Source organism: Camelina sativa, chromosome 12 (assembly GCF_030686135.1).
Source record: "Camelina sativa cultivar CO46 ecotype springtype chromosome 12, ASM3068613v1".
NCBI lineage: Eukaryota > Viridiplantae > Streptophyta > Magnoliopsida > Brassicales > Brassicaceae > Camelina > Camelina sativa.
This window is the reverse complement of record NC_141891.1, coordinates 6,456,000-6,478,315: the sequence shown is the minus strand read 5'-3', so window position 1 is coordinate 6,478,315 and position 22,316 is coordinate 6,456,000. Positions and strand designations below refer to the sequence as shown.

Genomic DNA, 22,316 nt, shown 5'->3' with positions numbered 1-22,316 from the left:
GAGCCAGCAGTAAGTAAATGCATTATTGTTATGACTTATGTGTGTAAAGAAATAGGATCTCAAAACTGTCCAGGAATGCAACACCGATGCGTGTGCACTGTTCAAGTCTCTGTCAGAGTGTATTTAAAATGGACCAAGTATCAGTGTGTCACCGCCTAAACAAAGACCCCACGGGTAGGCATATCAATCAATATATCAAGTATTAATTTTATAGGGGCGAGTAGCTTCCATGAGAGTTGGTGTGTGAGACGATGAAAGGAGCAACGAGCTTTCATCTATTTCACGAGTGACTAAAATTAATATTCCAATGGGCCTTTGTTTATACACACCCATAAATAGCCCAATAGCTCAATAGCACAAACAATGGGCAATGGCAATCGAACAAGGCATTAGGCAAATAATGCAAGTGTTGGGGTCAACGCACGATAAAATTCCACAAGAACTAAACGATAAGAAGAAATCATCTTCATAGTCTCTCATCCAATCTTACAAACTCTCCTATTTTGCTTTCTATATCCATCGACCAATGGCAGAAAACAAAACTCTTCCTACTTATTTCTGCAGAAACTGCGAGAATCCATTGGCTCTCGGTGAAGATATCATCTCCAAAAAATTCGTGGTAACAACAAAAATTTAAAGATTGTTTAGTTGTACCAAAATTCATATTCATTTCTTATTCAGAAGTTTTCTTTTTTCTATAGATGATAAGAGTATACTCATAATCTCCATCGGTAACAAAGTGTTTGTTTTTTTGAATATGGATATAGGGAGCTTCGGGGCCAGCGTTTATGTTTTCGCACGCGATGAACGTGGTGGTTGGACCGAAGATTGGGAGGAAACTGTTAACAGGATCGTACGTGGTGGCAGATGTGATGTGCAGTAAGTGTGGTGAGACGTTGGGTTGGAAGTATGTCGAGACCTTCGATCTTCGACAGAGGTATAAAGAAGGCATGTTTGTGCTCGAGAAGCTCAAGTTGACCAAGAGATATTGAAACTATAGTCAAGAATACGCTCTTGGAGGGGTTAAGTTACCAAAAAAAAAAAAAAGTAAAGGAAACTTGACTATGGTATATTTGTATGTATCTTATTACCTTATGTTGTATAAATTGTATATTACCGACAGTGATTTTATATTTTAGTGGAACTTGATCACTTATTTGTGTTGTATAAATTGGAAGTCTTTTGTTCCATTGCGTTAAAGAAAAATTCAAATCAAATCCAAATCAAACCAAACTAAACCAAACCGAACAATATGAAAAATTAAAGATACATTGTTGGATTAAAATTGAATTCCAAACATAAACCGAACCGAACCGAACCGTAGACAAATTCCAATTTTTTCGTCACCGTTACTATTTTTTTCTCAGTTCCCCGAGTCATAATAAAGCAAAAACCCAGAAAGAGAGAAGTCACAAGACAGTCGCTTCACGGCATATGATCGATCAAATTAATAGAGTCTATTAAAGATCAAAACTTTCATCCAACTCCAACCTAATTCCTCCACTCAACAATTCCTCTTGCTTCCTTGTTCGATCCCATCTATTAAACCCTAGTAAGATTAAGATCCTCTCTAAAAGTTTCACATCAAGCTCAAAATCGAATCTTTTCCTCCATTTCCGTTGTTATAAAAACTGAATTGTGTATGCTACTGCGTAATTTCCTCTCCGGGAATATCTCATTTCGTTTTCCCTTCTTAACCTTAACCCTACCAGTATAGTATATTACTATTGTGTATTTTTATATTCGTTGGTCTCTCTTGTCTTGTCCCACTCTCTTATTTGTTTATTGAATTTTTGAGGTAATATCTCTAATCTTGCACGCTAACATCTGTTTCACTGTTCTTATCCTCTTTTTTTTTTTTTTGTTGAGACATTGAAGTTTGGAGCTTGCTGAATTTGCAGATTATAGAAAAAGGTTTCTCTTTTACTTAATTCTTTTATCTTCCGAAGAATCCCTAATTACTTGTTTCCATGTGGGTTTTGGATTGTATTAATGGGTTTTTGTTTATTGGTGAAAAAGGTGAGAACTTGCTTTGATTTGTTTTGGAGCAAATTGATCACGCCAAGTGTTTGATATAATGGCTCACCCGATTGGTCCAAGACTGTATAGTTGCTGTAACTGCAGAAACCATGTTGGACTTCACGATGATATCATCTCTAAGGCTTTTCAGGTGATTGATTCAGCTTCATCATCTCTTTTCTTTTCCTTGTGTTATATCATGTGATAGATGTAGAATATTAAGTGGAGAATCACACTTTAGACTTAGCTGGAGATGAGATTTACCCTGTCTTTCAGATTTTAGGAAACCGCTTGAGTTTATTTGTCTTTCCTACTGAAAGATCTAGAAATATCCATGCTACTGATCAAGAATCAATTTGTGTTAGAGTCAAATGGATCCTTGGCACAAAACATAAGACTCTTCAAAGTAGTAGCCTTTGACTCAGATTGTTATAAACAACAAGACTAGTCTTTCTTTGAAAATGCCTTGTTGTTGACTTGTTCGTTATGGAATCAATTCAAAAGCTTATGTTAGATAGGCACTACCTGCATTTGTGTTTCTTGATTGTGAATACCAAGTTCTTAATCACTGTCCTGCATTACCAGGGAAGAACTGGGCGAGCCTTCCTCTTCTCCCACGCTATGAACATTGTAGTAGGGGCTAAAGAGGACCGGCATCTTCTAACGGGTCTCCATACCGTGGCTGATATATCTTGTGCTGACTGTAATGAACCATTGGGTTGGAAGTACGAGCGAGCATATGAGACCTCACAAAAGTACAAGGAAGGCAAGTTCATATTCGAAAAGGCTAAGATTGTCAAGGAAGATTGGTAGCTGAGGGGAACATGTTTGAATTCATTATTGGACTGGCTCAAAAACTGTACATATATAAACTTTGGCCTTGTCAATTCCGATCTTGAGGGATTTTCACAAGTCATCATCATCAGCCATTTTTTCCAGTTCTTCATTGTCGTAATAATTATGTATCTCTTGTGTTCAAACTTTGGATTTGTGCGTCTCTGTCAATAAAGATGTTAATAGTTTCTCTTGTGTTTTAGCTCGATACCCTCCTTTGTAAGTGTAATATGGAAAATCTTAAAGACTTATCATTGACTTGCTTGAAAGATAACCGTGAGGGGAAAAGAAATGCGTGCCGTTTTTACTCATCAGACAAACGTGCTGCTGTTTTACGTTTATCAGAGCCAAGTGGTTGTCGTTTTTGGCGCAAGGCCAACAAAATTGATTTACCGAGAGAGAGAGAGAGAGAGAGAGAGAGAGAGAGAGAGAGAGAGAGAGAGAGAGAGAGAATGTATCTGAAGAAGCCGATATGGAGCGACGGCGTGTCAGCGACGCCGGAGAATCCATCTGAATCGGAGACCGGTGAGGAATCAGACGCGGCGGCGATGGTAGTTGAAGAGCTGGTGACTTCTCTCAACACACAGAGACTTTACAGGGAGCTGACACTATCTCTCCGAACCGGGTTACGCGACGCTTGCGCTGAATTCTCCTTCCTTCGAATCCGCGGCCTTCGATCTCTTCTCAAAACTCTTCGAACTGTCGCCGATTCAGATTCCATCATTCGTCTCTTCTCTCATACCCAAACCATCTCCGATCTCCAACGTCTGGTTTAATCTTTAAATTTCTCTCATTGTCATTTTCCCAAATCGATGCTGTTGTAATGTGTTTGTTCTCTGATGATGCTTTCACAGTGGTTCCGGTGCTTTTTAGACATTCATTGAAAGAAACTGAGGATGATAGAGTGACGAGCTTGGATCATATATTCAGCGTGGAGCCGATGAAGATAACGAGTCCTTCCACGGATGCTGAGGTTGCTGTTGCACTTAGGGTTCTTGAAGGTTGTTGCCTTCTTCATCCTCAGAGTACTGTTCTGGCTCATAAGCACGGTGCAGTCCGCGTAAGAACGACTCCTTTGTTACTTTATTAGTAGTATTGTGGAACATGTGATGATGATGATCATTGGTGCTATGCCATTGTCTGACCAGAGATGCATACATAAACTAGAATCCTGCATTTTGTGTTGTAGAATGATCACTTCTAACACTGATTTGGCGTAAAGGGAGAGTCTTTGTGATCATTTATCACTCTTTTCATGATTTAGATCAGATTTGAAGCAGTGGGGAGTTTCTTGGTTGTACGGGATGTTAATGTGGTTGAGATGCCGTTAAATGTTTCAGGTAATGATGAATGTATTATCAACACGAGGAGTACTTGAGCAAGGGGCCTGCTTGGATGCCTTAATCTCAGTATTGCTGGATTCCTCAGCAAATCAGGTGGTGAGTATTCAGCTTCTCTCTTTTTTAGTAACTAATTTTTTGGTAACTGGAAACGAAATAGAAAGCTGGTTCTTTGTGATTCTTCTGTCAGTGGTAGAACTCGGCTTTTCTCTTATCAAATTTTGAGTCTCAGGCAGATACACACTTGAACCTGTAAATCAAGACTTTTGTGAATATTAGCGGAACAAACTGGCCTTCACTTGATTTTTATGCAAACGTTTCTCATTTCTCCTTTCTTGATTTTGGTACTAGGATTTTGGAGCCTGCAATGGCATTGAGGAGGTTGCCATGCTCATGCGAGACAAACAAGCTGATGAAAATCTCAGGTGAAATTAACAAGTTTTTGCTTTCATTTTTCCATAGCCCTTCTGATCTGTAGGTTGTGGCATTTCACATTAGACTATATTGCAGTATCTACACTACAGATTGCTGTCTCTTTTAATTTAATGCTTTCAGTAAGATTTCAGATCGATTTTCTTGTCAAATTCTTAGAATAGCCTTTGCATTGTCTAGTAAAACCTGCACATCTCATGAAAGAGTTCCAACTCTAAGGGCACTGGTCATACACATCAGGGATATCATCCACTATTGATGGTCATGGTTTAGGCGTTTGGTCATGTTTAGTTCTTACTGATTCACAGATTAAGATGCGGAGAGTTTTTACTACTGTTAGTTGGGCATGTGAATGGGAAGGATCGTTCTCCCATTGCGAGTGTAAATGAAGACATCAGACGCCTTTTGGGTGAAAAGTCCGCTTCTTTGATATGGGCGGCGAGTCAATTTGGTTCAACAGGAGATCCTGAACAAAGAATCACTGCTCTTCACATCCAAGCTGGTAGAGTGCTCGAGTCTCTAGACTTGTACTAACTGTCAAACTACCTCTGATTTTTACTTTTTTTTTGTTACATACACGAAGTTGCTTATTATGTGTAACACTGTCCAAAATGAAAATATAGTTCTTATGCAAAATATCTTGTAATCACTCTCTAGATCTTTAATGACGTTCCACTCGAATTGTCATGTTTCCCTTCATCTCCAGTTCCCTTTTCATAGCATCCACTGATGTCATCAGCAAATCATCATTTTATAAATGGAAAAAAACTACAATGCGTAATCGTTGACCCATGAGTCAGTGACCGTTGACCCATGAGTCAGTTAATATAAATGGAAAAAACTATTTGTGGGTCTCAAAAATCTCGCCGGCCCATATTTGTTGTCCCAGGAGTGGAGGGTGTTGTTGTTTAAACGAAGCCAAAGATTTTGACGAAATACACTTTTTGTCTTTTCCTGCTGTGCTAAGACGTCATAGATCTAAACTCCAGAAGAAGAAGATGATGAGTGACGAAACGGCGTCGTCTCCGGCGAAGAAGAAGCAGAGTTTGGGATGGATGGAGTGGATGAGAGGATGGAGCAGTGTTTTCGGGGAGATTCTCTTCCAGAGGATTACGGCTTCTCATTTGGAGAACCCTCTCCCTCTTCCTTCCGTCAACGACCTCACTTGCGTTGTCACTGGCTCCACCAGCGGCATTGGTCGCGAGACCGCTAGGTTTTTTTTTTTTTTTTTCTCTTCCCCACGACTAAGTGTTCAGATTCACTACCAATTGAGTTTGATTTCGTGTGTTTTGGGACTCGAATTGATGGAAACTTTCCTAAGCTTGTTTAGCTCTTTTGCTTATTTTGTTCGCAGGCAGCTTGCTGAAGCTGGTGCTCATGTTGTGATGGCCGTGAGGAACACAAAGGCAGCTCAGGAGTTGATACAGCAATGGCAGAACGAATGGTCTGGTAAAGGTCTACCACTTAATATCGAGGTAACCTTATAATTTTGTTCTTATTTTGGTGATTTACTTATTGCAGTTTCTGTGGCTATTAATGTGTATTGCTGGGACTGACAATAGTGTAGAATGTGTATTGACTGTCATATATAAAGCCATTTTAGTTACAATATAAACTTCAAACAATATGTGTTTCTAGTTAGTAGACTGTGGCGAAGCCAATTTCTTGTATATTAGTTAGAGACTTTTAAGTATTGGTTTGTATTACTTTGGATAAGCTGATGATGATACCCTGTTTGATTTTTGTAAAGGCAATGGAAGTTGATCTTCTATCACTAGATTCTGTCGTGAGATTTGCCGATGCTTGGAACGCCCGGTTAGGACCGTTGCATGTTCTGATTAACAATGCCGGCATGTTTGCTATGGGAGGTTGGTTTAACTCCCCGTTTAGCTATAAAGCTTTGAGTTTTCCTTCTGTTGTTTCCTGTATCTATTTTCATCATCATTTATATTCCAACTTGATGGACCCAACTAATGGAACTAGCATGTCTATCATTGATTGAAAAATCTAGAATGTACGAAGTATTAGTAAGACAAGTAAGACGGTTATTTATTGCAAGTCTTCTATTTTTTCCACCTCATGGAACTCTTCTTAAAATGAATGGTCGTCAGATGGCTAAATTTTCTACAATATATGTTGAGGAAAGAAACCAACTAAAATGCTAAGCTCTGTAATTTGTGCAGAGGCACAAAAATTCTCAGAGGATGGCTATGAGCAACACATGCAAGTTAATCATTTAGCTCCAGCGCTACTTTCAGTGCTCCTTTTGCCGTCTCTGATCCGAGGCTCTCCTAGCCGAATCATCAATGTGAATTCCGTTGTAAGTTTTATGATCACTGACACTGCTGGCTCTAAGTCTCTGTTCTCTACTTTTCTATTCTCGTTGGTGTGAGTAATATGCTGAAAAGGTTTGATTTGTTTGTATAGTATTCTTGTCAACTGATTTCAGAATATATAGATGAATAACATAGTTCTCTCTAAATATAATATCAGCAGAGTCCTGGTATAGAGTAACGAAACAAACCCAAGCTTGTTGAAAGTTTCAACCCAATATATACTACCATTACCGAACTCTACCACCTGCAGTACATCATTACTCATCATTTCAGTGAAACTCTGTGGCATTGCTGTTGTATGAACACTGAAACTGTTTACATTTGTTGTCTTTGGGTATTTTCTTTTCTATGCAAGATAATGAGTTGTGGGATTTGCTTTTGTAGATGCATTGTGTCGGTTTTGTTGACCCTGATGACATGAATGTCGTCTCTGGTAGACGTAAGTACTCAAGCCTTATAGGATACTCAAGCAGCAAGCTTGCCCAGGTGAGCTTACAGTAATGGTATTTAATTTTTTCTTCTTCAACAGTTTTATATTTTTGAAATAGCTTATTTTGAGAAATTGGTGAGCTAAATCTCTGGTGTCCTTCATCTTCCAGATTATGTTTAGTAGCATTCTATTCAAAAAGCTCCCTCTGGAAACAGGAGTTAGCGTCGTTTGTCTATCTCCCGGTGTTGTCTTAACAAATGTTGTGAGTATAAGCTTCACTCCATTTAGTTACAAATGCAGGATTACTCTGTTTTGTCAGAACTTCATTACATAAAATTGCCGATTTCTTTCCAAATTCTGTAGGCCAGGGATCTACCCAGGTTTCTTCAAGCTCTTTACGCCATCATACCATATTTCATATTTTCACCCCAAGAAGGTTGTAGAAGTTCTCTATTCTCGGCCACAGACCCTCAGGTTCCAGAGTACTGGGAAACACTAAAAACAGATGATTGGCCTGTTTGCCCGTTCATCTCTCAAGATTGTCGCCCTGCAAATCCTTCCGAAGAAGCACACAACACAGAAACTGCACACAGAGTGTGGGAAAAGACGTTAGAGCTGGTGGGTCTTCCTCTCGATGCTGTTGAGAAGCTCATAGAAGGGGAAAACATCCACTGCCGTTATGGAGAGCAACACGAATAGTCATTCAAACAATTCCACAGGTTAAAGTGAGCCCTTACAGATCAAAGGGTAAGTAATTGAGAAAAATAGTACATTTTTTTTGTGTTGATTTACTATACACTGGGGAATGAATCCCCCACGGATGTGGTTTTGCTTGAGAATGTTTGATTGTTGGATAAAAAGTCAAGCTTTAGCTACCATTCCATGGCTTTACTTACAAGTCTTGTTCAAGTGTGTCTTAATAGTTATTAAGATGTTCAGTAGTAATGGTAGCCTGGGTTGGTGGGTAGTTTCTTGTTTGAGTAGAGGGTATATCCGTAAATTTCTCCATAGTTTGTGGCTTTGTGCAGTCACGTTGCTCATATATATATATATATATATGAATAGAGTCATCTCTCCTACCCCCTTCATGGACAAAGTCACAAAAAGTTATAAAATCTCCTTCCAGTTCCTAACGTTTCTTGCTTAAATGAGTATTCCATGTAAATGATTCACACTCATCTCAAAATGGGTGGTGGGTTGGTCTGGGTTTCTTCTCTCTACATGAGATGCTCATTTGAGCAAGCAATGTTTGCAAGTGGAACTATTAAATAGTATCATGTATGACTTTTCTTTTTTTTTGCTTTTGTTGAGAAGAAAAAAAAAGAAGTTGGATTTCATTGTCACGCCCACTTCACGTGAATCTAATGCGTTCAAGTTTGTGGTCTTACCTTATTCTTTTGCTTATGGATACATATCAGTTTACGTGTCGTATGATTCAAAGCCTTTTAATCATCCCCACACCATGCACGTCTTCTAGATGTATTTTTCTTCCACGATCCCACCGCAAAATTTTAACCATTGTTATAAATGAAAAATTCAAATATTTTTTTACGTGTTGTTTGTGGAATATTATTTGTTGGTTAGATTAGATTTAGATCCTGGTACAACAACACGTTCACTTCTTCCACAATTAGACCCATATGTGATCTGTCGTCACTCCTCCTCGGCAAGTTTTTTTTTTTTGTTGGGTTGTGTCGTCGTCGTCTTTAAACTTCATTCAATTCAATAAAAAAAAAGTCTTAACGCCCCACAACGAAAAAGCAACTTCTCTGTTTTTTTTTTTTTTGTATTGGTGACTAAATCGGTGAAAAAAAACAACAACACAAGCTTTGTTCCTTTTTTGTCTCTCCAGATCCCTAGGGTTCCTCTTCTCTCTTCTTCGTCCTCCTCGTGACTCTGTTTTGAATTTTTTTTTTTAGGGTTTTTTTATTTTTTTAAACTGTCGGCGCTAGTTTTCGTTTTTCTGAGAATTTGATTTTGGTTTTTCGGAAGTAATGGGTGATTGGGCTCAACTTGCTCAGTCTGTGATCTTAGGTTTGATCTTCTCTTACCTCTTAGCTAAGCTGATCTCGATCGTAGTCACGTTTAAAGAGGACAATCTCTCTCTTACTCGTCACCCCGAGGAGCCTCAGTTGGAGATTAAACCGGAAGGGGTTGACTCGCGAGGTCTCGATTTTTCTAGCGGCGGCGGTTGTGAGGCGGATTCGATTGTGGCGGAGCAGGGTAGCTCTAGAAGTGATAGCGTCGCTGGTGATGATAGCGAGGAAGAAGATGATGATTGGGAAGGCGTCGAGAGCACGGAACTCGATGAGGCTTTCAGCGCCGCCACTCTTTTCGTCACTACCGCCGCTTCAGATCGGCTTTCCCAGAAGGTACCTAGCGATGTGCAGCAGCAGCTTTACGGATTGTATAAAATTGCTACTGAAGGGCCATGTACTGCTCCTCAGCCTTCTGCTCTCAAGATGACTGCTCGTGCCAAGTGGTATCTCTTTCTATCTCTCTGCTTTGTGCCATTTGCTTCTATATTTGTTTCTGGGTTTTTGTTCGAATGATTTGAGTCAGAAATTTGAGGTTTTTATGGTTCTTCGTGTATCATGTTATGGAATACAGTAAGAATAGATGATGTGGTCTCGTGTTATTGATTGATGATCTTCTTCTATATCAGGCAAGCATGGCAGAAACTGGGTGCTATGCCTCCTGAAGAAGCGATGGAGAAGTATATTGAGATTGTCACTCAGCTTTACCCAACTTGGTTAGACGGTGGCGTGGTAGAAATCTTGTTTTCCCTCTTATTTCTTTTCATTTTATTGCTTTTTTTTCTTAAAACCCTCTGGCCCTGTTCATGTGGATCTTCTCTAACAGAAAGCTGGAAGTGGGGGTGGGGATGATGCAGCCTCCAATTCAAGAGGAACCATGGGGCCAGGGCCAGTTTTTAGCTCGTTGGTTTATGAAGAGGAATCTGAAAATGAGTTGTAAGGTTCTCTTCTTGTGTTATTATTATGTGTTTTACTTCTTTTTGATTGAGTTCTCATTTTAGTTGCTAATTGTCTAGATAAGATATATATATCGTAATTTTCGCCTATGGAAAATCAAAGATTCATAAACTCAGGTTATTATGTATCATTATCGTCTCATGCTAGCTACAACAATGTTTTGTTTGTGGAATGGCTACAATTGTCTCATGGCAACAATGTGTTGGAACTCTGAATGGAACACTGATCCTCTGCTCACTTATTCTTGCATTTTCAATTGTATTATCTCTCAGGAAGATTGATGCTATCCACGCATTTGCTAGAGAAGGAGAAGTCGATAATTTGCTGAAAAGCATTGAAAGCGGCATTCCTGTAAATGCAAAGGGTTAGTTCTCTGTTTGTTAATTCTGTTTCTTGAAAGTTTATTCTCGTGATGTTGGTTTTACTCTCTAATTTTCCGTAAACTGCAGACAGTGAAGGTCGCACACCGTTGCACTGGGCTATAGACCGTGGCCACTTCAACATCGCCAAAGTTCTTGTCGATAAGAATGCCGATGTGAATGCTAAGGTGAAGAAAGAGAAATTCCTACCCGATCGTTATCTGCAGCAAGTACCAACTTCTATGTTCATGTGTTTTGGTTATTGTGTTGAACAGGACAATGAAGGCCAAACCCCTTTGCATTATGCTGTTGTATGCGACAGAGAAGCCATCGCTGAGTTTCTGGTGAAGAAGAAAGCTAATACAGCTGCTAAAGATGATGACGGAAACTCTCCGCTCGATCTCTGTGAATCAGACTGGCCCTGGATCCAAGATACTGCAAAACAGACAGACTAAACAAATACTAACCACGTCTTCTCTAATTCCTCAATGTATATGATCAAGTGACTTAGTAAGAAGGCTTTTCTTTGCGTTAAACTTTTCTCTTCATCCTTACCATATCGTTCCAACACTAAAATCACTTGGATGTTTCGAAGTCTTGTTCTTCAATTTCTTCTTCTTTTGCAATAATCTTTTGTTCCTTCAGGCTTTGTAACCGGTTTTATTGGTTTGCTATATATATACATATATAGAGAGAGGGAGAGTCATAGGATTCTCAACAAAGGAATAACCGACTTTGGCGGCTAAAAAACGGTTGATAGAACATAAATTAATGAGTTTATCGGTTACCTCAATAAAGCCAAAAAAGAAGAAAAAAAAACTTAGCAATCTTCGTTGCCCTTTCAATTTTTTCTCCATAGAACCCCACCTTTGGCTACCGGAAAATGGCCAAGGTGGTGGTTTACGTCCTACTAACCGTCGCCTTCATCTTCCTCATACTCCTTGCTCCGAGAAAACAAAAACAGACTGAATCTATTGAGGGTCTTATAAGCCGCCGCATTGGACGCAGGCTTGAACTGCCTGTGTTTGACCCTCTGGTAACCCGGATTGAGAGGCTGTCTCATGAGAAAGAAGCTGGTACAAATAATACCGTGGAGGCTGCGAAGGACGACAAAGATGATACGTTCGCAGAGTATTTTGTACAAGAAAGGAGGCTTAACACGACAATGAGGATCAAATTCTTGTTTCCTCTGCTTGACGCATCACCAAGAGATGGGTTTGTGAGCTTGAAAGAGCTTCAGACATGGATGATGCAGCAGACAGAGGACAACATGGGTTACAGAACCGCCAACGAGCTCGAGCTACAAGATAAGGACAAGGATGGTGTCATAACCTTTGAAGAGTACCTGCCTCAATTCTCTAAGCAAGACATTGGTAATCATATTAATTAATTTAACTTTTGCGTATTTGATATTTTGTCAAGATTAATTATGCAATGAACAATGATGAAACGAATACAGAGAGGAACGAGAAGGGTCACGGTGAAGCTGGTTGGTGGATGGAGAAATTCAACAATTCAGATTTTGACCATAATGGCTCTCTCGACATTGAAGAGTTTAACAAGTAAATTCATTTAATATTTCAAAAATAACTCTTTTAACATATATAAATATTTCAGAAATAATAAAATAAATCAATTACATGCAGTTTCTTGCACCCTGAAGACAGCAGAAACGGAGATATTCAAAGATGGGTTCTAAAGGAGCGAATGACGTAAGCATTTCGTGATATAATATGGTCGTTTCAACTGAGATGATGAATTAATGTAGGTTTAATTAACTAGAAAAGACGTCGTACGTACGTGTTGTTTGATATAAAAAATTTAGGGGCATGGACACGAACGGTGATGGGAAGCTAGATTACAAAGAGTTTGTGGAGAACGCATACGAAATGTACAAAGAGTTCGCAAAGTTCGAGAAGGAGGAGGATGAAAGTGTGCCAATGCCTCAGCTTCTGTTCGCAGAGCTGGACAGAGACAAAGACAGGTTCCTCGTGGCCGATGAGCTTCGGCCCATTTTGCATTATCTTCAACCTGGTGAGATGAGTTACGCCAAATACTACTCTACTTTCCTTTGTCACGAGGTCAGTCTCTCTCTCTCTCAACCCATATCTTTATCTTAACTTTTCTTTCTCATAACTTTGAAAAAAACTATAATCGTGTGTATGTATATGTTATTGTCTAATCCAATTTTACGCACATTAATTGGTATAGAAAAAAACATTGCTGATGTGTATATTAATATTACTCCTATATATTAACGTCCAATAATTTTTTCTATTTTAATTTTGTAGGCGGATGAGGATAAAGATGGTAAACTATCACTCGAAGAGATGTTGCACCACGAAGATGTGTTTTACAAGGCAGTTCATCACGAAGGCTTGGACGACGAAGACTATTTTGATCATGACGAACTCTAGCTATTTTTTTGTGTGTTTTCCTTCAAATTTTAATTACAATTTTTTGCCGTTTAATTTACTTATTAATTCATCTTGTCTAGATTGGTTGTCTTAAGGCTACGAGATTACGGGCATAAGCTCCACCATGGTTACGTTGATAAATAACTTTTGAAGAGTGCACATTGCACATTTGTCCTACATGACTTTTGATAGAGCTAACTAGTCTTGTTTTTATTTTTTGTATATATTTCATTAATCAATTTGCGTTTGCATATAATGGGATAGAGCTAGCTAACATACTTTTTTCAGTAACAATAGTTCTAAATCGCACTCATAGAGGTCTTTGAAGTGTATGACCAAAAAGAGAAGATGTGTGTTAGACGATATAACTAAGCATTTTCTTGGACCTTTGGGGCATATATATATATGAGTAACTGGATAGTAGAATTTGACTTTCAAAAATCTAGTGTTACTTAAAAATAAATATGTATATCTAATTTCTCGGTTAGTACCTTTTTTTTTTCAGGTTTGATTCAATCTTGAAATTTTTCCACAGGAGTAGACTGAAATATTTGATTTAAACATTAAAAATGATTTATATACAATAAGCAAATGTCTATCAATTAAGATTTTTATTAATTGAAATGTTAATATTATTTCAGAAGTTTAAATTAGATAATATCTAAAATACTGATTTACATGGATCAAATAGTTAAATCTCATATCTTTTTCAACATTATACTCCCTCCGTTTCATAATATAGGATGTTTAGAGAACTTTTGTTGTTTCATAATATAGGATGTTTTCAAGTTTCTATGTAACTTTTATATTAGTTTAATACTTTCTATTATGCTGTCTTGTTTGTAATTGGTTAAACTTTTTTAAAGTGATTTTTCTTAATCTACGTGTTTTACTCAAAACATCTTATATTTTGAAACGGAGGGAGTATTATTTTGCATGGAATGTTCAGACTTATTTTACGGAGATTTTTTTTAAATATATATATGCCAAAAAAAATGTAGTAGCTCCAAATTTGAAAACCACACCAACTGTGGCATAAGCCATGCGTTTCTTTCCTAGTAATTTTGGTCATCGACGACATTTAACGTCCCACCCACCCACATCTGTTCACTTTTGAAACATCAGGGTGGGTAGTTCCGTATATGCAACTATAAAAAAATGTAAGCTATATTGCCTATATAATTATAATCTAATAATAGGGACCAATTTTAATATATAGTATCTTTTTGGTATAAATATAACTCTCCAAACAGACACCAAAGCCGTTTAAAAAGGTGGGAAAGAAACATAACAGAGTCATAATGGGATCTTTGGCTGAGACACAGCTCACTCCAGCAAAAATCTCAGACGAAGAGACCAACCTCTTTGCTATGCAGCTCGCCGGAGCCACCGTGCTTCCGATGGTTCTAACATCGGCTTTAGAGCTTGACTTGCTCGAGATCATATCCAAGAATGGCGGTCAACTGTCCCCCTCCGAGATAGCTTTCCATCTTCCGACCAAGAACCCTGATGCTCCAGTCATGGTCGACCGGATCCTCCGGTTGCTTGCGGCTTACTCTATCTTGACCTGCTCTGTTCGTAAGCTTATTGATGGCGGTGTGGAGCGTCTGTATGGACTGGAACCAGTCTGTAAGTACCTGACTAAGAACGAACGCGGAGTCTCACTTGCTGCACTCTGTCATTTGAACAGAGACAGAGTCTTTATGGAGAGCTGGTAAATTGTTCTAACCTTAAATTCTAACTCAACAGTCAACACTAAGAAACATTGTACATGAGATGAGTGAAATTTGTGTGTTTGAGTACAGGTACCATTTGAAAGATGCAGTTCTTGAAGGCGGAGTCCCATTCGACAAGGCATATGGTATGGACGCTTTCGAGTACCAGGGGGTCGACCCGAGATTCAACAAAGTGTTCAACAATGGAATGTCGAACCACACAACCATCGTCATGACCAAGATTCTAGAAACCTACAAGGGCTTTGAGGATTTGTCTTCATTGGTAGATGTTGGTGGTGGCATTGGAGTCACTCTCCGTATGATTGTATCCAAGCACCCTGATAAGCACATAAGAGAGCACATGTGAGAGGCACATGTTAAGAGTAAAGAGAAGCATGTGAAGGATAGAGTATAAATAGAGTTAGTAGAGTCTATTGTAAAGCATCCTGCGTGATCAGTTTGTGTGAGTTAGTTAGATCAGAGCTGCGACTCTGTTCTTGGTGATAAGAGAGGAGAACTGTAACTCCATCTTATCAGTTAGGTTCATCGTTTGTATTAGGGGTTGAGAAGAGATAAGAGAGAAGAGATCATCACCTTCAATCTTATCACACCCACACATCAAAGGCATCCTTTATGATCTCCCTCACGTCATTAAGGAAGCCGTCGCCTATCCTGGTATATATGCTTCTCTTTTAAGTATTTCGATAAGTTTTCATGGAAAGTTTAATGTCCTAAGATTGACTTAGAGGTAAGGCTTTTTCGAATGATATAGGTATTGAGCATATCGAGGGAGATATGTTTGTGAATGTTCCTAAAGCAGATGCCATCTTCATGAAGGTTGGTAGACTAGATTCTTGGTAACAATTTTATAACAATTATTCTTAGCATAGCATAGTAGTCATAAAACATGTACCCTAGGCCTTTGGTTTTACAAAACTTCTCACATGTGACAGTGGATATGTCATGATTGGAGCGATCAACACTGTTTGAAATTTCTGAAGAACTGCTACAAAGCGCTCCCAGAAAACGGTAAAATGATAGTGGCAGAATCTATACTTCCGGTGGTGCCAGACTCGAGCCTCATGACAAAAGAAGTTGTCCACATGGACTGCCTAATGTTGGCTCACAACCCCGGAGGCAAAGAACGAACTGAGGAGGAATTTGAGGCCTTGGCCAAAGCTTCTGGCTTCCAGGGATTCCAAGTTGTTTGCAGAGCCTACGGTACTCACATCATGGAATTCCTCAAGAATATATGAATTGCGTGAAAGATACATGAATGTTTCTTTCGTCTCCTTTTGCATTCAGAGTTTTGTTTACATCTCCATTGTTAATATCTTATCTCTCTTTGGTATTCAAATCACTATGTATGTCATTGTTGTTTTTGCTGGAAGCTTCATTGCTTTGTATGTAATTGTAGTTTAAACGCTTGTGAAAGTGTTGATATATAAGATACAAAGCTGGTTTTGTTTCTGAGGTATCTTCATATCTCCATTTCTATGGGTAGACTAGAGAGTTAGACATAGTTACATGATTTATATACACTAAAGAAAGAGACGAATGTTCAATTCACTTAAGATAGATACGAAGACATCCATATGCCAACAGTAACTAAACCGACAGTCGCTGCAGCCTGAACCAGTTCAACCACCACGTTTTGTCGTTGCGCAGGAAGATTCTTCCACTCTGTTCTTCTGTTATTGCAAAAATCAAAACCAAAACACGTTAAGAGTATATATGAATTAGATAATTAATAGATTGTGTATATAGAAGTTTCATGTAGTAGTGGAAAAGAACCCCCTACCCTAGATCAGCAATGATGATGCTGATGTTGTCCTGAGATCGTCGGTCCTGAAACGTGGGAAGAAAATCATCAAACTGTCAGTTTTGGGTTCCTAATTATAGATAGTCTGAGCCCTGAGGAGAGTTTTTCGTTATTTACCAGAGCTACTTGCGCAAGAGATTCACAAGCAAGCTGTTATAAATGGACATTCAGGAGAGTAGTTCAGCCTTATAGCCATACATGTGTTGTAGAAGAAACTAACTGATAAGAAGATTAAAAAAATCTTGCCTGCACATTTCCATGTTTCCGAAGCTGATCCCTTACGTAACTAACCACATCTGAACTGCACCACCGAAACATTGATCAGTGTAAGCTCTGAACTTCTCCCTGATAAATGCATATGGTTGAATGGGGAAAAAGGGGTTAAAGAAAAAAGGAAACCTTTTCATGTAGTCCCATAATCCATCAGAAGCTAAAATAATGAATTCCACATCCGATGTAAGAGGTACTTGGAAGATATCTGGAGTTGCGACAACCATGTCTCCTTTGAACTCGATTCTGAGAAGTTATGTAATGGACAAGATCAGGATCGATGAAAATGTAACAGAGACAAGCAAAAGTAGAAACAGCTTTGGAATAGTTCAGTACCTAGAAACAAACTTCTCAGACCATCTTCCTTCATCGATACCTTTCTTTAACATCCTGTGTATATAAACTTATATGAGCAATTGAGCAGTGATGCAGCCTTAGAAAAAAAAAAAAAAAGAAGAGAAAGAACCCAACTCATCCTTCTTTGTCTTGAACCGGATGTCACCAAAAGCACGAGATACAGCTATGTCTCCACAAATCCTTCCATTGACAATCTAAATGTATAAAGAGAGAAAGACATCCATTTTAGGCCAAATCCTCACAAACAAAGTCAGAGATAAATTTGAGATTTTTGTTAAAACATGTCAAATAAGAAGACACACACCCATCCACCTGCTTCTTTAATCCTTTTCATTTCCTGGATAGCTGCCTTACTGCTTCCATATGGCCGATGATAATCAGTCAATTCCTCGATTTTCCCAGATCTAGATAAAACCTATTTCAATCCATCCACAAAATACTTCATACATGAACATGAGTACATGACCAAGTCACAATGCTTCATGGATAAGAACTAGTTAATAAGAAGACTTACTGCGCAAGAATCACCAATATGTGCAATGAAAGAAACATCATTTCTGATGAACATTACAGTGGCTGTTGAACCTGATTCGTCTTCTTCTCCACCGTTTGCTTCTAGCCTGTGGTGGAAACGTATGAAGATGAATCATTTTTCACACCAAAACCATAGTAATTGATTTTAATCCCTAAATTGAATTTCACCATTTGAGCAAATTACGATCCACGCTTTCAAAGGCCTTAATCAAAGCTTCCTTGATTGCAGCAAGATCACCTCCATTTAACAACGATCCAGCTTGCAATGCTCCAACACACTCCTTATACAGCTCTTCCCTGTCATCATCAACATCATCATCATCGAAACCCTAGAAAAACAGAGCTTGCATGATAAGTTACTTACCTAAGGAATTTGACAGAGGACGATCCAGCGTGGCCGTCGAAAACCGCGGCGTATGAGAAGTTATCAAGAGCATCGGAACGGATGACGATGTCGTCCTCCATCTCATCTCGGAATCCTTGAACGCTAGTGTAACCCCATCGAATCGGCGTCACTCCCGCCATTGACGACGGCGCGTCGATCGCAATCGCGGAGCAACAACGGTGACGACGACGACGACCATACGTGGGATAGACGATAAGGCCACCGCCAGCGTCAGCGGAAGGATAGCTTGAGTGGCGGAGGAGGTTGTTGGAGTGCAAGGGATGAAGAAGAGGTCTCAGAAGCGCCATGACTCAGTGAGTCAGGCAAAGCTAGTTAAGTAGTAGAAGAAGAGGAAAAATCAAAAGAGTGTCTTTACGGTTAGTGGCCGTGGATTTTCGTAAAAAGAGAAAATATCTAAAACGGATAAGAGAATCATCAACGCGGCTTGGGCCCGAGAAGATGGTCTTAAGCCCGAGAAGATGGGCTTAGGCCCGAGAAGCAGTATCAATCAACTGCTTTCCTTTTTAGGAAAAAGTTTGTAACATGCAAATGATATCAAATGTTTTATTTACCCTTGAATCACATAATCACACAGAAGCAGTGAAAGTTCAAGGTTTAATATGGTAAAATGTAATATGTAGTAATTATTTTTTCTCATGTCTGTTAAATGATGTGGTGTATACAGAGGGATATTAATTAGTTCATAATTAACCAGAGAATTATAAAGATAATTATGAAGAGATTCAGCTTAAATATTGGAAGAACTCATCCTTGGAAGATTCTCTTGCCTACTACGCCTCCATGGAATCACTTGCTTAAATCCTTGGTAAACCCTTGCCTGCATTTTTTTATTATGTACTCAAAATGAGCCTAAAATTATTTCATTAACCAACCATAAGTAGAAGATTAATAATAACCACATACTATATAAGGAATAGAAATAAGAGTAACCATACTACCCAAAGACTTTTATCTGCACCTAAAAAGGACAGTTATTCAAATACCAAACAAAAACGTTGAAATTATGTTTGAAACATAGAGTAGTCATTAAATAAAGTTTGAATTTATATGATAAAATGGTTGGGATTTTGGAATAACGTAAGAATGTAATTAGACAACTAAAAGAACGAGATTTTATAACAGTAAAAGGTGATAATGAGTCAAAACATGTGTTCCAAAAAACTTACCAAGAACTGCGGTTTGGACTGAGAAAGATTCAAGAGGCTTCCTTTTCTTTTGACCCTACTGATCTTCACCGTTGTTCCGCCTCCGCCGCCGTCGTCGCAGCAGCGCCCATTCTTGGAACGTGAAAAGTCGGATCTACCCTCAGAGTCTCCTTCGCTTCTCCTTTTCACCGATAGAGACCGGCGAGGTATGTTGTAAGGACCATGGAGAACTGTGGTCGGAGATGGCTCATTCTCGGCTGGAAAAAACAGCCTCGGCGGAAGCTCAAGGCACCTTACCACTCCTCCTCCTTCTCCGTGGTTCTGCTTGGACGCCGGAGGTTTGTTCTCATCGGAGACGCGAGGCTTTCCGGGAGCTTCCTCCCATAGAAACGGGACCGATCCGGCGATGTTCACAGGTGGTGTCGCTAGGCCAGGAGTCTCACATGCTCTATTAAGTGGAATAGAGAACAGAGGAAGCTTAGGAGTTGCACAGAACCGTTCTTGATCATCAAATTCGAATTCCATCACTTTCTTTGACGTTATATGAAATGGGTTTGGGATTTAAATAGAGAGGAAAAAGTTCTTGTTTCCGTTCGAAGTATATATATGAAACAGAACAAGAAGAAAAAAAGGAAAAGAGTTGTGTGAATAATGTGAGGAAGTGTATAGTATTTGATGAAGTGTTGAATAGAAAAATTAAATAAAACGCTCCTATTGTGGCGCTTCTTCTTCACGAGAGATATCCCAAAGAGAAGAGATGAAAAACAAATAATACTATTACAAAGTGAGTGGGTGGTCCTACGTTACGATTTTTTAACGTTGGGGGTCCTTTCAAATTTCATGTCGAGCCTTTATTGCTAAAAATAATACGTACCATTATTAATTGTTATTGCAAAACAAAATAAAAAGAACAATAAAAACCAAGACTGCAATGGTGGTACTGGTAACAATAAATGTAATAGCTATGTGTTCTGAAGAAGTCTTTATCGTCGACAAAAAGAAAATATCTTATTCTCCATTATAGTGTTTCCTTAGATATGTGAGTTATGGTCTTATGGACTGTGTAGTTGATCATCCTATATAAATCCCATGAAAGCTAAAGTAAATTATGACTAGACAATTTGCTGGCGTCGACCGACAACAAGTGGTGTCGATCGACACTCCCTCTACAATCGCGATCCGCTCGAAGCCGAGAGTCGAATCTTGCTCCCAACCTCCTCCAAATCGCCCAAAACTCAAAACCCAAGCCGGAAACATCCTTAGAAACCTATAGCAACCAATCCCCAGCAAGAAAACACACAAAACAACAACACACAAGCAGGAACAATGAAGTCATGTTAATTAGTGTTGTTACTGCTTATTACACATATTTAAATTCGTACAGTATATGTCAATGATAAACTTCGATTGTGTAAGTAAGCGTTGAAATAGAAGTGGTGGAATAAGAAAAGTGACTTAAACGTGGATTGTTTAGAAGATTTGAATGGGTTTATCCAGCTAGACCGTCAAAGGTGAACACGATCATGACTATATATAGGTCACATTTACGATGAACTTGGAATGTGATAAGAATTTTGGCTCTGTCAATATGCTATCTTAAGAGGAGTTTTTCCAAGGTTTTCGAGTTCTAATACTGATGACATCTACATTAAAGAAAAACTACAAAGGAATCAGCCTTGTAAACAGAAAGAGTATCAAGGTCCTTGGTGAAAGCGAGAAATGTGATGCGTTGGAAGTCAAAGGTCTCTGATAAATTGTTCTTGTCTTTGCATGAGATATGTATGAGATAATGAGAATGGTGAAATGGTATATGCATTGAAAAAGAGCGGTAAAGAAGTTAAACAGATTTCGAGGATATTAGGCTGATCATGTTATCTTTGTGATCCTCCCAACTAAGTTGATATTTATTTTCCTGATAAAACAGAGCTTTGAGATTTCATGCAACTATAGTCCAAGCATGCATGGCCTAATTAGCAGGACCTTGAGTTGAATGAGCGTATCTGATGATTATGTGCAACGTGCTCCGTATAATCGTTATCAAGGGCTTGATTTCTTTGAAGAAACATCTAATTTTTAATCTGAATAATATCTTTGATTAGTGCAAGAATTATTTTTTTTTTAAAAAAGTTGCAAAAATAGAATATTCAGCGTTACGAACTTAATTATTAGGATCCATAATCATCTTTATAAATAATGAGCTTTTGGTTAATGAGAAATGGACAATGACCGGGGGCTGGTGTGTTGCATGTAGTTTTTTCAAGTTTTCGATTTCTTGTTTAGTTTGGACACGGAATTCTCTTTACAGGAGTTGGTGTATATGCAAATTAATTAAGAAGATAACAAAAAGAGTAAAATTTTGTTATTTGTAAACCAACTACGATAAAGTTTTAAAAGGTCGTGACTCGTGACGTTAATTATAGACATCAAATAATATACAAGGATGTTGGCACTGTTGCTCATGGGGAAGCCAATTGAAAAACAAAGGCGTTTTCTACCGGTCTTACCGCAATGGACAACTCTCTGACAAAGGATTTGGTCATGCTGAAGCTGAACACGCCACTCAAACATGAGATGATCGGCATCCAAACTTTTGTTGAAATATGCGTATATATGTCAAAATGTTTAGCTGTAAACTAACTGTGCTATGACCGTTATTTTATGTAAACCACGATTACAGATTTACATTGCCAATTATGATTTTGTTCTCACCATATTAAATATAGTATATAGATTTGCTGTTGCATACATGGTTCTATGCGAGCGGAGCGACCGATCATCATTGTAACCGTAATGAATAATGTGCGACCATCTGCCCAAATAGGCCCAACTCTTTCTCAACGTGAGGCCCGATTCCCACTTTATACGTTAGACCCAACAACAAAAATTACAACTTTTAAGGCAAATCAT

The 22,316-nt window shown here is 38.7% G+C and overlaps 9 protein-coding genes across 16 annotated transcripts; 7 read left to right on the top strand and 2 right to left on the bottom strand.

Annotated features, from left to right (window-relative positions):
* The first annotated feature begins 404 nt into the window (after positions 1 to 404).
* On the top strand, positions 405 to 1,171 carry LOC104730592 (protein yippee-like At4g27740). Its single transcript, XM_010449782.3, has 2 exons — positions 405 to 619; positions 768 to 1,171. The coding sequence occupies exons 1-2, from the start codon at positions 527 to 529 to the stop codon at positions 990 to 992; spliced, it is 318 nt and encodes a 105-aa protein (XP_010448084.1). The 5' UTR covers positions 405 to 526; the 3' UTR covers positions 993 to 1,171.
* A 183-nt stretch (positions 1,172 to 1,354) lies between these two features.
* On the top strand, positions 1,355 to 3,047 carry LOC104733260 (protein yippee-like At4g27745). Of its 4 annotated transcripts, none has more exons than XM_019233496.2 (4): positions 1,355 to 1,552; positions 1,879 to 1,914; positions 2,020 to 2,170; positions 2,605 to 3,047. In XM_019233496.2, exons 3-4 carry the CDS (start codon positions 2,078 to 2,080, stop codon positions 2,830 to 2,832), a joined length of 321 nt encoding a protein of 106 aa, XP_019089041.2. In that variant the 5' UTR covers positions 1,355 to 1,552; positions 1,879 to 1,914; positions 2,020 to 2,077; the 3' UTR covers positions 2,833 to 3,047. The 4 variants fall into 4 exon arrangements, with proteins under 4 accessions (XP_019089041.2, XP_087335789.1, XP_087335790.1 ...); XM_087479663.1 differs by having other exon boundaries at positions 1,357 to 1,552; positions 1,870 to 1,914; XM_087479664.1 differs by having other exon boundaries at positions 1,366 to 1,798.
* Positions 3,048 to 3,077: 30 nt separating this feature from the next.
* Positions 3,078 to 5,261, top strand: LOC104730591 (uncharacterized). 2 transcript variants are annotated; one of them, XM_010449779.2, is made up of 5 exons: positions 3,078 to 3,618; positions 3,708 to 3,913; positions 4,194 to 4,292; positions 4,545 to 4,618; positions 4,934 to 5,261. In XM_010449779.2, exons 1-5 carry the CDS (start codon positions 3,084 to 3,086, stop codon positions 5,157 to 5,159), a joined length of 1,140 nt encoding a protein of 379 aa, XP_010448081.2. In that variant the 5' UTR covers positions 3,078 to 3,083; the 3' UTR covers positions 5,160 to 5,261. The 2 variants fall into 2 exon arrangements, with proteins under 2 accessions (XP_010448081.2, XP_087335787.1); XM_087479661.1 differs by having other exon boundaries at positions 3,231 to 3,618; positions 4,806 to 5,261.
* Positions 5,262 to 5,311: 50 nt separating this feature from the next.
* Positions 5,312 to 8,269, top strand: LOC104730588 (dehydrogenase/reductase SDR family member FEY). The gene is made up of 7 exons (XM_010449775.3): positions 5,312 to 5,838; positions 5,980 to 6,100; positions 6,376 to 6,493; positions 6,809 to 6,945; positions 7,346 to 7,447; positions 7,561 to 7,653; positions 7,755 to 8,269. Exons 1-7 carry the CDS (start codon positions 5,624 to 5,626, stop codon positions 8,088 to 8,090), a joined length of 1,122 nt encoding a protein of 373 aa, XP_010448077.1. The 5' UTR covers positions 5,312 to 5,623; the 3' UTR covers positions 8,091 to 8,269.
* Positions 8,270 to 8,403: 134 nt separating this feature from the next.
* LOC104730589 (acyl-CoA-binding domain-containing protein 2) lies at positions 8,404 to 11,387 on the top strand. Of its 2 annotated transcripts, none has more exons than XR_015575329.1 (6): positions 8,404 to 9,873; positions 10,057 to 10,159; positions 10,254 to 10,368; positions 10,657 to 10,748; positions 10,834 to 10,931; positions 11,019 to 11,387. XR_015575329.1 is itself a non-coding variant. In XM_010449777.3 (6 exons), the coding sequence occupies exons 1-6, from the start codon at positions 9,386 to 9,388 to the stop codon at positions 11,196 to 11,198; spliced, it is 1,071 nt and encodes a 356-aa protein (XP_010448079.1). In that variant the 5' UTR covers positions 8,404 to 9,385; the 3' UTR covers positions 11,199 to 11,387. The 2 variants fall into 2 exon arrangements, 1 of the variants encoding a protein (XP_010448079.1); XM_010449777.3 differs by having other exon boundaries at positions 10,254 to 10,363.
* A 72-nt stretch (positions 11,388 to 11,459) lies between these two features.
* Positions 11,460 to 13,337, top strand: LOC104730590 (uncharacterized). Its single transcript, XM_087479662.1, has 5 exons — positions 11,460 to 12,116; positions 12,203 to 12,305; positions 12,390 to 12,455; positions 12,569 to 12,824; positions 13,035 to 13,337. The coding sequence occupies exons 1-5, from the start codon at positions 11,627 to 11,629 to the stop codon at positions 13,158 to 13,160; spliced, it is 1,041 nt and encodes a 346-aa protein (XP_087335788.1). The 5' UTR covers positions 11,460 to 11,626; the 3' UTR covers positions 13,161 to 13,337.
* Positions 13,338 to 14,461: 1,124 nt separating this feature from the next.
* Positions 14,462 to 16,131, top strand: LOC104730586 (flavone 3'-O-methyltransferase 1-like). Of its 2 annotated transcripts, none has more exons than XM_087479660.1 (5): positions 14,462 to 14,874; positions 14,966 to 15,208; positions 15,483 to 15,550; positions 15,648 to 15,712; positions 15,829 to 16,131. In XM_087479660.1, the coding sequence occupies exons 1-5, from the start codon at positions 14,462 to 14,464 to the stop codon at positions 16,129 to 16,131; spliced, it is 1,092 nt and encodes a 363-aa protein (XP_087335786.1). The 2 variants fall into 2 exon arrangements, with proteins under 2 accessions (XP_087335786.1, XP_019089807.1); XM_019234262.2 differs by having other exon boundaries at positions 14,966 to 15,216; positions 15,491 to 15,550.
* Positions 16,132 to 16,301: 170 nt separating this feature from the next.
* LOC104730587 (protein phosphatase 2C 57) lies at positions 16,302 to 18,642 on the bottom strand. 2 transcript variants are annotated; one of them, XR_015575328.1, is made up of 11 exons: positions 18,223 to 18,635; positions 18,027 to 18,155; positions 17,839 to 17,944; positions 17,637 to 17,739; positions 17,439 to 17,518; positions 17,304 to 17,357; positions 17,097 to 17,213; positions 16,944 to 16,998; positions 16,815 to 16,847; positions 16,677 to 16,723; positions 16,302 to 16,566 (listed from the first exon to the last, which is right to left on the bottom strand). XR_015575328.1 is itself a non-coding variant. In XM_010449774.2 (11 exons), exons 1-11 carry the CDS (start codon positions 18,549 to 18,551, stop codon positions 16,446 to 16,448), a joined length of 1,182 nt encoding a protein of 393 aa, XP_010448076.1. In that variant the 5' UTR covers positions 18,552 to 18,642; the 3' UTR covers positions 16,302 to 16,445. The 2 variants fall into 2 exon arrangements, 1 of the variants encoding a protein (XP_010448076.1); XM_010449774.2 differs by having other exon boundaries at positions 17,629 to 17,739; positions 18,223 to 18,642.
* Positions 18,643 to 18,778: 136 nt separating this feature from the next.
* LOC104730585 (uncharacterized) lies at positions 18,779 to 20,230 on the bottom strand. Its single transcript, XM_010449772.3, has 2 exons — positions 19,431 to 20,230; positions 18,779 to 19,081 (listed from the first exon to the last, which is right to left on the bottom strand). The coding sequence occupies exons 1-2, from the start codon at positions 19,932 to 19,934 to the stop codon at positions 18,992 to 18,994; spliced, it is 594 nt and encodes a 197-aa protein (XP_010448074.1). The 5' UTR covers positions 19,935 to 20,230; the 3' UTR covers positions 18,779 to 18,991.
* Between the last annotated feature and the right edge of the window lie 2,086 nt (positions 20,231 to 22,316).

Bases quoted from the DNA above. Each gene is read 5' to 3' on its own strand.
- LOC104730590 (XM_087479662.1), top strand. From the start codon at position 11,627: ATGGCCAAGGTGGTGGTTTACGTCCTACTAACCGTCGCCTTCATCTTC. The intron at 12,117-12,202 runs GTAATCATATTA...AAACGAATACAG, and splicing joins ATTCTCTAAGCAAGACATTG to AGAGGAACGAGAAGGGTCAC. The intron at 12,456-12,568 runs GTAAGCATTTCG...TAAAAAATTTAG, and splicing joins GTTCTAAAGGAGCGAATGAC to GGGCATGGACACGAACGGTG.
- LOC104730585 (XM_010449772.3), bottom strand. From the start codon at position 19,934: ATGGAATTCGAATTTGATGATCAAGAACGGTTCTGTGCAACTCCTAAG. The intron at 19,082-19,430 runs GTAAGTTTTTTG...AAAAAAATGCAG, and splicing joins AGTCCAAACCGCAGTTCTTG to GCAAGGGTTTACCAAGGATT.
- LOC104730592 (XM_010449782.3), top strand. From the start codon at position 527: ATGGCAGAAAACAAAACTCTTCCTACTTATTTCTGCAGAAACTGCGAG. The intron at 620-767 runs GTAACAACAAAA...ATATGGATATAG, and splicing joins TCATCTCCAAAAAATTCGTG to GGAGCTTCGGGGCCAGCGTT.
- LOC104730586 (XM_087479660.1), top strand. From the start codon at position 14,462: ATGGGATCTTTGGCTGAGACACAGCTCACTCCAGCAAAAATCTCAGAC. The intron at 14,875-14,965 runs GTAAATTGTTCT...GTTTGAGTACAG, and splicing joins AGAGTCTTTATGGAGAGCTG to GTACCATTTGAAAGATGCAG. The intron at 15,713-15,828 runs GTTGGTAGACTA...CACATGTGACAG, and splicing joins CAGATGCCATCTTCATGAAG to TGGATATGTCATGATTGGAG.
- LOC104730588 (XM_010449775.3), top strand. From the start codon at position 5,624: ATGATGAGTGACGAAACGGCGTCGTCTCCGGCGAAGAAGAAGCAGAGT. The intron at 6,101-6,375 runs GTAACCTTATAA...ATTTTTGTAAAG, and splicing joins GTCTACCACTTAATATCGAG to GCAATGGAAGTTGATCTTCT. The intron at 7,654-7,754 runs GTGAGTATAAGC...CAAATTCTGTAG, and splicing joins GTGTTGTCTTAACAAATGTT to GCCAGGGATCTACCCAGGTT.
- LOC104730587 (XM_010449774.2), bottom strand. From the start codon at position 18,551: ATGGCGCTTCTGAGACCTCTTCTTCATCCCTTGCACTCCAACAACCTC. The intron at 18,156-18,222 runs GTAAGTAACTTA...TGATGATGACAG, and splicing joins TCCTCTGTCAAATTCCTTAG to GGAAGAGCTGTATAAGGAGT. The intron at 16,724-16,814 runs GTAAATAACGAA...CCCACGTTTCAG, and splicing joins CTCTTGCGCAAGTAGCTCTG to GACCGACGATCTCAGGACAA.
- LOC104730591 (XM_010449779.2), top strand. From the start codon at position 3,084: ATGGAAAATCTTAAAGACTTATCATTGACTTGCTTGAAAGATAACCGT. The intron at 3,619-3,707 runs GTCTGGTTTAAT...ATGCTTTCACAG, and splicing joins AACCATCTCCGATCTCCAAC to TGGTTCCGGTGCTTTTTAGA. The intron at 4,293-4,544 runs GTGAGTATTCAG...TTTTGGTACTAG, and splicing joins ATTCCTCAGCAAATCAGGTG to GATTTTGGAGCCTGCAATGG.
- LOC104733260 (XM_019233496.2), top strand. From the start codon at position 2,078: ATGGCTCACCCGATTGGTCCAAGACTGTATAGTTGCTGTAACTGCAGA. The intron at 2,171-2,604 runs GTGATTGATTCA...CTGCATTACCAG, and splicing joins TCATCTCTAAGGCTTTTCAG to GGAAGAACTGGGCGAGCCTT.
- LOC104730589 (XM_010449777.3), top strand. From the start codon at position 9,386: ATGGGTGATTGGGCTCAACTTGCTCAGTCTGTGATCTTAGGTTTGATC. The intron at 9,874-10,056 runs GTATCTCTTTCT...CTTCTATATCAG, and splicing joins ATGACTGCTCGTGCCAAGTG to GCAAGCATGGCAGAAACTGG. The intron at 10,932-11,018 runs GTGAAGAAAGAG...TGTGTTGAACAG, and splicing joins ATGCCGATGTGAATGCTAAG to GACAATGAAGGCCAAACCCC.